The sequence below is a fragment of the Cnephaeus nilssonii genome (assembly GCF_951640355.1).
Source record: "Cnephaeus nilssonii genome assembly, chromosome: 7".
In the NCBI taxonomy this organism is placed as follows: domain Eukaryota; kingdom Metazoa; phylum Chordata; class Mammalia; order Chiroptera; family Vespertilionidae; genus Cnephaeus; species Cnephaeus nilssonii.
The window spans coordinates 87,015,899-87,026,160 of record NC_137078.1 but is presented as its reverse complement, the minus strand read 5'-3'; the positions used below and the strand labels follow the sequence as shown (position 1 = coordinate 87,026,160).

The 10,262-nt window shown below is 46.7% G+C and overlaps 1 protein-coding gene across 1 annotated transcript; it reads right to left on the bottom strand.

Moving 5' to 3' along the window:
* Window positions 1-6,621: 6,621 nt before the first annotated feature.
* Window positions 6,622-9,109, bottom strand: NR0B2 (nuclear receptor subfamily 0 group B member 2; the record flags this gene model as incomplete). The annotated part of the gene is made up of 2 exons (XM_079776101.1): window positions 6,622-6,920; window positions 8,569-9,109. The coding sequence occupies 2 exons, from the start codon at window positions 9,107-9,109 to the stop codon at window positions 6,622-6,624; spliced, it is 840 nt and encodes a 279-aa protein (XP_079632227.1).
* Window positions 9,110-10,262: the final 1,153 nt, after the last annotated feature.

Below are 10,262 nucleotides of genomic sequence, written 5' to 3'. Positions count from 1 at the left end.
TAACAGTCTTGTTAACTAAACTATGGTTAAGCTTCTCTCCTTCCCCCAGGTCCCTGAACTTTGTGACCTCCCAGGTCCCCCTCAGCTTGAGCCATCAAACAACCCCTCCTTAACAGCCCCTCCAGAGAATAGTCTGGCTTCAGGGTAAACATTCTCTGATCTACTGACCCATCATGCCACTCATGGTCATACCACATCCTCACACCCATTTCTTTCTAGCCTTGTTTACTCCTCCCTATGAAAGAATAACTTTTTTGGCTAACCCTTGAAACATGTGTAGATCTTATGATCAGAGTGTTCCCCCATTGAAAAAGCTTCCCTTTTTCTATTGCAAAAGTTCGTTTCCTCCCTTTCCATAATCATTTCAAATAAAGTCTCTCCTTATTAAGTCCAGATTTGTTTTTATTTGACAGTATACATGAATATTCAAAGCTTCATTGTTTTTTTAAATATATTTTATTGATTTTTTTACAGAGAGGAAGGGAGAGAGGTAGAGAGAAACATTGATGAGAGAGAAGCATTGATCAGCTGCTTCCTGCACACCCCCTACTGGGGATGTGCCCGAAACCAAGGTACATGCCCTTGACCGGAATCGAACCTGGGACCTTTCAGTCCACAGGCCAACACTCCATCCACTGAGCCAAATCGGCTAGGGCCATAGCTTCATTGTTTATAAGAAAAAAGATATTGACATTTAGTACTAATAATTTCAGGTATATAATGTTGAGTGGAAATAAGCAAGTCAGAAAACAGTTATTCTATTTATATAAAGATAATGATTCTATATAAAGATTCTATTTATATAAAGATTCAAAAATACAAACTAAGAATGTTTTTTAGGGATACATAAGTAAGCTTTAAAATCATAAAGAAAAGTAAAGACATTATTAACCCAAAATTCATGGTACTCATTACTTTTGGGGACTTCAAAGTTGATGGTAATAATGACCTATGGAACAATGATGAAGGTTCATTGTACTCTTATTCTTTACATATATTTTATAAATATTATTTTGTTTTATTCAATTTTAATAAAATATCTTAAAAGGGAAAATAACTCATATTTCAAAAACATAAAGCAAGTGGTTACTTTGTGGTGATCACAAGTTTATATCTATTTGAGAAATAAAAACGGGCAGGGGTGGGCTAGCAGAGTTCAATGGGGAGAAAAGGGGACATATGGAATACTTTCAACAATAAAAATTTAAAAAATAAAAACAGTTCTAATGAACATCTGGGTAATTGTGAATGGGAAAAACATTACATCTAGATTCTAAAATTCACTTATGGAAGTATAGATTGGTACAACCATTTTGGAAAATTGGCAAGATCTACAAAAGTTGAGCACACTTTCTATGACTTAGAATTCCAGTTCTTGTTATATAGCAACAGGTCTGCAAACATCTGTGCACCAAAAGACATGTACAAGCATAATCCTAGCAATATTATTTGATGAACCAAATGTTCATCAGCAGTATGTGGGTAAATTAATTGTAGTGTAATGGTATATTGTACAATGAACATGAATGGATTACTGCCACACAGCAGAAGAATGAATCTCAGACATAATATTGAGTGAAAAATGACAAACTCCAAAGAGTACATTCTGTATGATTTCATTTATATAAAGTTTAAGACAAGCAATCTCATTTATGAAATCAATGATAGAGACGTCCTTTGCAGGGAGGGGGAGGGTAGTGATGGGGAAGTTTTCTGGGATGTTGTTAATGCTCTTCTATTTCTAGAGCTGAGTGGTTGTTACAGGGATGTATTCATTTTGTGATAATTCATCAAACTATACAGGTTTGATTTGTGTATTTTTCTGTATATTATACAAAAAGGGTTTAGTTAAAACTATAGTTTGGAAATATGAAAATTGAAAAAATAAATGCTTTACAGGAAATAACGTAGACCAAAATAAAGATGGTGTGCTTTGGAAAACCTGTTAGATGACTTGAGAAGTTATGCACTTATTATTACACACAATTGTCATTTGTGTGACTAAATTACCAGGACCTTGCATGATGCTAGGTAAGGTATGTAGAAGACTCTCAGGAAATCATCATTGATGGAATGAATATTCCTGGCACTAGCATGGGGATGTGCCATTGGGTGTTGACTGGGAACTCTCTCTAGGCCATTTCCGTGGGAGAACACACAGGCCAGATTTCTCATCAAAACTTAAATCCAGCCCAGCCTAGTGTGGCTCAGCAGTTGAGCTTCCACCCAGGAGCCAAAAGGTCACCAGTTCCATTCTGTCAAGGCATATGCCCAAGTTGCAGGCTCCATCCCCAGTAGGGGGCCTGCAGGAGGCAGCCTATCAATGAATGATTCTCTCTCATCATTGATGTTTCTATCTCTCTCCCTCTCCCTTCCTCTCTGAAATCAATGAAAATATATTAAAAACAAAAACAGCAAATGCAAACCCAAAGTAACCAAGACTATATTTTCACTCTCATTCTGCCCTGGGGAGGGGAAGGAGTCTAGGTGCTGGTATTTATTTTCCAATTCATCATCCCTGACCTTTAAAGACACAAAATAGCATACCTAGCCGGTTTGTCTCAGTGGATAGAGCGTTGGCCATGGACTGAAGGGTCCTGGGTTTGATTCCGGTCAAGGGCCCCTACCTCAGTTGCAGGCTCAATCCCTGGCCCTGGTGGGGGCGCATGCTGGAGGCAACCAATTGATGTGTCTCTCTCACATTGATGTTTCTCTCTCTGTGTCTCTCCTCCTCCCTCTCCTCTTCTGTGTCTCTCCTCCTCCCTGGGGTTGCCTTTCTCTGCTCCGTTGTTCTGTGACATGGTCTCTGTCTACCATCTCTTGCTGCCCTGGGCCCCAGTGGCCCCAGACTACTTGTAGTTAGCTAAGCACCTTTGCTCTCTGATACATCTATGCCCTTGCACCTACCATCCCCTCTGTCTGGAATGTTCTTCCCTTGATTTGCCTGGCAAACTCCTATTCATTCTCTTTAGGTCAGAGCAGTCACCACTGGGCTGAAGCATTTTCCCACCTCCAGGCAGATTCCCCACCCCCCAGGCAGATTTAATCATTTCCTCTTCTTATCTCCTGCTGCCCATTGTATTCCTTCTATTACACTTCAGATCATTCTGTGTTACAAGTACTATTTATGTGTCTCTCTTTGCCATAGACAGGATGTTCAATGAAATCAGGGACTGTATCTTATTTATTCTGTGTCACTTGGCATCTAGCACAGGGTCTGGCACAGTGGATGTCAAGAGAAATGTTGAATGATGGAATGATGGATGGATGGTGAATGCGTGTTGGCTTTTTGTGGCATCATCGATTCTAGGATCTGTGACTGTCCCAAGGCCAGGGTGTGTCAGTGCAGGGCACAGCTCACGTCACTGGCTAACTGCTTAATAAGCAGTGAATGATTTGGCTAATGAAGGTAGTGATAATAATAATAAAATAGTACCTGAGGCTGACCCTGCTTCCTAGTGACTCATCTCTGTCTGGACCTGAGGACAGAGATCAAGGCTGAAAGGTAGATGGTCACTGAACAGTGGCTGAGCTGGCTCCAGACAGCCTGACCCTGACCATGACTCACTCCAGCCTGTGCTGGTGGCAAAGCATGATCTCCAGAGTCCCATAGGCCTGTGTTCAAATCCCAGCACAGTGATCTACCCACACCTTGAGTACATTTTTAAAATTTAATTTTTAAAAGATGTTTTTGTTGATTTCAGAGAGAGGAAGGGAGATGGGGAGAGAGATAGAAACATCAATGATGAGAGAGAATCATTGATTGGCTGCCTCCTGCATTCCCCCCACTGGGGATCAAGCCTGCAACCAGGCGTGTGCTCTAACTGGGAGTTGAACCTGACCTCCTAGTTCATGGGTCAATGTTCAACCACAGAGACATATCAGCCGGGCTTGAGTAAGTTTTAAACCCTGTCTGAGCCTGTTTCTTTCTTACTCTCCCTGGTTGATGAGACACAGGTCCCACTCCTAAGATGCTGATAGCGGAGAAACAGTCCCCCACCTTTGGAAAGCCTGCGGTTTCACAGAGGAAGCATTCTTTTCCTTCTTGCCTTGTCCTACAATTCTCTCTTTAGTTTTGCTATATTTGTCTTTGTGTTTCTTCCAGGTAGCTTGGGAAGGGTGTCAGAAGTGACTTGAGATACAGATGAGAAACAGACTTAAGTGTAGCTCCCAAATCACAGGGAGGAGTAGGGAAGAAATTTGAAAAGGGGCAAGATAGGGTTAATAAGGGAAGTTATTTGGGTGATGGAAACATAAGTTGAGGGGGAAAGGCAGGGGTGGGAAGTGGAGAGGAATGCCTTCTAATTAATGGCTTTTCAAGGTTGGAGGAGGGGAAAAGGCCAGAAGACTCAGCCTGAGGGTTCCAAGAGGTGCAACAGTAAATCCATGGGATCAGTTAGTGAAGAGACACAAACAATAAAATGGCCCCAAATCCCTGAACCTCCTGTGGGGAGACAAGGCATCTGCTCTGGAAAGAATGGCCTCCTGCATCTGCAAGGTGAGAGGAGGTGGTGTGTGCCAAAATGCTGGGAAGGGCAGGGCAGGGCAGGGCGGAGTGCTTGAGGGCCTGAGGTCTGGGTCTGTGGTGTCTGGAGGGGGATAAGGGGTTAAGGGAGATGCAGGACTCGTTCTGGGCTCTAAAGGATGCTTCCATTTGGGGATTTGATTAGGTCCTGGCTAGGAGGAACTGTTGAATAGGCATGATCTGGTTGAGAGGAGAGTGGATATTGGGGTCACCATAGGGAAAGGGGTTGATTGAGTAGTGGAGGCCCCAAATGCCAGGCAGAGCCGTTTGGCCTGGATTTGCAGCCTCTGAGCAGACCTGGTAGATGTGCAGATGCAGGTCTGCCTATTTTGGGGGTCACTTTTCCTTCTACTATGACACAAAAACGATGGAGAACATGTCCTGGTGTGAGGGTGTCTCTATGTTGTGTGTCCCACCCTTGGGTACAGGGGTGTATGCGTGATCATCTGGCCTGGGTGCATTTCTCTGTAGTGTGAATGTGTTTGGTTGGGTCTGTTGTATGTCATTGAGTAAGTGTGTCTGTATTTCCTTGCTGTGTGTGGGTAAATGGAGTGTCTATTTTATGGATCTGTGTAGGTGTGTCTGAGTAGTGTATGGGTGTGTGTGTGAGAGAGCTGTAGGTCTGAGTTTTGTGTGTCTGAGTTGTGTGTTTCTGTCTCATTCTGGGTTTCTGAGTGATGAGTGGTTGATAGGTAAGGGACAGGGGGCCTTGCTGCTGCCACTGGGTGTCCATAACGCATACAGGACCAATTCAGCTGCTTGGCTCCTAGACTTGTCCCTGAGTGAATGACCTCTCATTGAGCAATAATTAACTTGTCCCCCGTGAGAAGAATTCAAACTGTGTTGGTGAAGGGGGTGGGACCTGGTCGAGATAGGCCTTACTGCCAGAGAAAGGAGGAGGTCTGAAAGGGGGTCCTATAGGCATGTGTGTTGTTATCATTCCCTCCTGTCCACCCTGCAGGTCAGTCACCCTGTCCTGGATGCTATTCAAAATATTTAGCAAACAGTGAGGAACAGAGATTGACCAGTCAGTACAGATATAAGCCGTGCCCTGAAATGGAGCAGTTCTGGAGGCCATGCTATGCCAACCATTGTCTCTCTAGTCGCTGGACAATGGGAATGGATTCCAGGAGAAGGACTGGGAGGGATACAGGGGCAGTGCAAGGGAGCTGGGGGAGCTTGAGCAGTAGCTGTGAACCAACTGTCATGAAAATGTTTCAGACTTTAACAGCTAATGTGGCAGCTAAATCTCTGCTTGCCTTGACCTTTGAGCAGCTGCCAGGCCAGCCCAGGGTGTCCTTGACCTCTCCCATTGGGAGAACAATGGATCATCCTCTTCTGTTGTCTGCAGGCATGGGGCAAGTGAATGATGCCAAACTACAGAAATTCCAGTGACCTTGTCTGTTTCAGTTTTCTTTATTGGCTATGATCTGACTCTCCCTGAGGTGAGAGGGAGCCTTTAGGGGGCAGGAGCTGAGGGAGGGGAAGGATCAGTGAGGGGTTTGTGGACAAAGAGAAACCCCTTCCCCCCAAAGATAAAGACAAGAAGGTGACGGGGTCCTGAACTGATCCTATTCTCTGGATTCAGACCCATGCAAAATAAATATCCCCAGAAATGAAATATTCCACTCTAAAATTAATATCCCAGTTCTCTGAGGCCTGGCTCCTGCATCCCTCATGGTTCCTTCCTCTGGGGCTCCCTCTGATAGGGGCTGGGAGCTGGGGGCTGAGACGAGAAGGTCTCTTCCACACGCACAAAGGTCCCTTCCACAGTGTCAGGCTCCATGGATGTAAAACCTTTTATTACAAAAACAAATAACTTAAGTCAGTTCTGTACAAAGTCAGTAGAATGTCTGGCCCAACGGACAGTCTCAGCTTCCATTGCCATTCCAGGAGAGGATAGGAATCTTTTCCCAGAGAATCTGGGGACTACCAAGGGCCAGCCAGACAGCTGGAGCACTATGTCCAAACCGAAGAAGGCCAAGATGAGGTGTGGCTGAGTGAGGATTCATACAGTCCATCTAGCTGGGCCAGGGTCTGTACAGGCTTGCCTCCTCTGGGAGCATTGGGTCACTCCTGGGGATAACCTGGCCAAATCATTGCAGCCAGCTTCTGCCCAGGCTACAGCTGATCTCTGCTTGGGCTGGAGCAGGTCGGCTCAGCAAAAGCATGTCTTCGAGTAGTCCAGCGATGTCAACATCTCCAATGATAGGGCGGAAGAAGAGATCCCCAAGCAAGCTGGGTGGAATGGACTTGAGGGTGGAGGCCATGAGGAGGACACGGGCCAAACGGCTTTGGCCTGCTGGACACCAGGGCTCCAGGACCTCACATAGTGCTCGATGAGCCTCTTGCTGCAGATGCCAGATGTGGGAGGAGGCATGGAGGCCTGGCATGTCTGTAGGCAGAGGGTAAAGAGGGGTGATGAGCTCCCCACTCCCTGCCACGACAGGGTGAGACTGGCCCCAGACTTGAGGCCACAGCTCAGCCTTTGAGGCCCCTTACTACTTCCTCTATTTACTTATCATTTTATTCATCCATCCATTTATGGAGAGGCAGTATAGAGTAATGGTGAAGAGCCAGGCTGCCTGAGTTTGAATCCCAGGCTATCACTTATTAGCTGTGTGACCTCGGGCAAATTATGTCATCTCTGTGCCTTGGTTTCCTCATCTGTAAGATAGGTATAGCCTAGCCGTTTTGGCTCAGTGGATAGAGCATCAGCCTGCAGACTGAAGGGTCCCGGGTTTGATTCCAGTCAAGGGCACATGCCAGGGTTGTGGGCTAGATCCCCTGTAGGGGGTGTGCAGGAGGCAGCTGATCAATGATTTTCTCTCATCATTAATGTTTCTTTTTCTTTTTCTTTTCTTTTTTTTTTAAGAAGAGGTGTTTTTTTAAAAATATATTTTATTGATTTTTTACAGAGAGGAAGAGAGAGGGATAGAGAGTTAGAAACATCGATGAGAGAGAAACATCCATCAGCTGCCTCTTGCACACCCCCTACTGGGGATGTGCCCGCAACCAAGGTACATGCCCTTGACCGGAATCGAACCTGGGACCCTTGAGTCCACAGGCCGACGCTCTATCCATTGAGCCAAACCGGTTTCGGCTTCTTTTTATTTTTTTTTTTAATATATTTTATTGATTTTTCACAGAGAGGAAGGGAGAGGGATAGAGAGCTAGAAACATCGATGAGAGAGAAACATCGACCAGCTGCCTCCTGCACACCCCCTACCGGGGAAGGGGATGTGCCCGCAAACAATGTACATGCCCTTGACCGGAATCGAACCTGGGACCTTTCAGTCCGAAGACTGATGCTCTATCCACTGAGCCAAACCGGTTTCAGCACATCATCATTGATGTTTCTATCTCTCTCCCCTTCTCCCTACCTCTCTGAAATCAATAAAAATATATTTTAAAAATAAAATAAATTGGATATAAATACCTGTCTCTTAGGTTCGTTATGAGCTGTATATGTAAAACCATAGAATTGGGTCTAACATATGGTAAGTGTAGTATGGGTATTTCCCTACTATTATTATAATTATTATAATTTACACATTTCTTAAGGGCCTCGTGGTGAGGACTTATCATCTAGATGCTCTCCAGATTACAAAGAACACTACCTCTATCCATTGCTCTCCTAGCTGAATTTTATAAAGGCTCCTACCTCTCCTCCCCCACATCCACTCACTTTCATTCCTCTATTCTATATGATCTTTCTGAACCCAGAGATTACCTGTGATTAAGGCACAGCTGTGTCTGCCCCTCCCCCTCTCCTATACCTACCCTCCTTGTGGGTTAGGGCAAATTTTTGGGGGGCAGAATGGCAAGGGCCAGTCTCTGGTGTAAACAGACCTGATTTCTGCCCCTACCTGGCTGTGACCTTCAGCAAGTCACTTAGCCTCTCTGAGCCCCTTTCATGAGATGACTGTTGTAATAAGGACACAAAGAGATAATGAATGTCAAACCCTTAGAAGGTGTCTTCCCTGGCTGGGCCCTGTCCCCCTCCAGCCTTGGCCCTCATCCTGGAGTGTCCAGGAACTCACCAGGGTTGAAGAGGATGGTCCCTTTCAGGTAGGCATACTCTTTAGGGCTCAGCTCCAGGCTCCAGAAGGACTCCAGGCAGCACTGAAGCCACTGCACCGCAGCCAGTGAGGGCCGAGGCAGATCCGGCTGCTGGCCACTGCCTGCACTGCTGCTGGGCTCCTCCAGCAAGATCTTCTTGAGTATGCTGGGAACAGGGGCCTCTGCCACCTCGAAGGTCACAGTGTCTTGGGCCAACCCGATCAGGAAGAGAGAGCTCCAGCAGTCCCGCAACAGCTGCTGCTGATCCTGGAAGGGCAGCTGGCAGAAGGATGGCAGGTTCCTGAGGAAGACCACTGTCTTGGCCAGAACGTCCAAGGCCTCCCGGCAGGTGCGATGAGGAGCACACAGCTGGACAGGCCGGTGCTGCTTGCAGAGGCAATGCCTACGGGCTGGGGGCACAGAAGGCCTGGCCCTGAGGCTGGGGCTCAAAAGTGCATACAGAATGGCTGGGCGCCCTGCAGCATGCTGGCATGGACAGGTCCCCGGCTGACTGGAGTTCATGGTTGAGAATCTGTTCCTCCTTCCTTCCAGCTCTCCCGCCCTCTGAGCCCTCTGATCTGCGCTGTGGGTGCTATTTATATCCCCAATGGTAGGAGGGGGGAATGGTTCAACAACCTTGACTCTAGAAAGTCATGTTCATTGAAAAAAAAAAAAAAAGAAAGAAACAACCACACACTGACCCTGGCAGGACTGGTGGGGAAGTGCTGGGGGAGGGGACTTGGAAGCTTCACGTGGCCCTGATATCACTTTAGTCAATGAAGTGGATGGTGCAGGGCATGGGGCCGCCCGTTCGCTGCCCCGGCTGTCCCTTATCGGATGACTCAAGTGGATAAACAGGGTCATTAACCCAAGCTGTACCAGGGCACCAAGGCCTCAGGTGCACATTCAGCAGGTGGCCATGGCAGGTGTCCCTACTGGTGCCTGCAGGACCCTTGCTAAGCTGAGATGTCAGCTCCAGAGCTAGACAAGCCTTGAACACAGGCCCAACCTGGAAGTGCCTTATCACTAGCTTGTTTGCCTAACCTTGGGGCTCAGCTCCTGTTTTCGGTAAGGAACAGGCTATAGGGAAGGGAGCCAGGACCCTGGGGGGCTGCGAGGACTTTGTCCGCTGTGCAGTTGAGGAGGCCCCTTCCTCTGACTCCAGTTCTGGAGGCCCTGCAGAAATAAGATCCTTAAGAACTCTCTTTCCCCAGCCTGGATTTCTAGAGCTCCTGAGAGGCTGTATTTGCTGAGAAGCCCTTGCAGAAGGGTAATAAAATATGGCTGCTGTTTATTGAATACCTACTATGTGCCAGGAACTTTCTACTCAAATATTCAGGTCTTCCCTATGAGTAAGATTTTTACTTTTTTGAGACTCAAAGAGGTGAAGTGAATTGCCCAAGGTCATGCCACTAAGAAGAGGGAGAGCCCAGATCTGTCTGATTTCAAAGTCCTTGTTTGTTCTTCTGGACCCATTGGCCCAATTGTGCAGCCAGAGCTGTGTGGCCCCAGTTTCTCAGAGTTGGTGGCTACCTGGGCCCCCACTTGATACTGCCTTGTCTGGAAATGTTGCCCACCTATGATCTAGGCAGAAATGTTGTTCTGCCACTAGCCACATGGCGACTGTCCCTGGCAACTGTCTCAGATGGTGGGACATGGAGTGTGAGAATGGCGG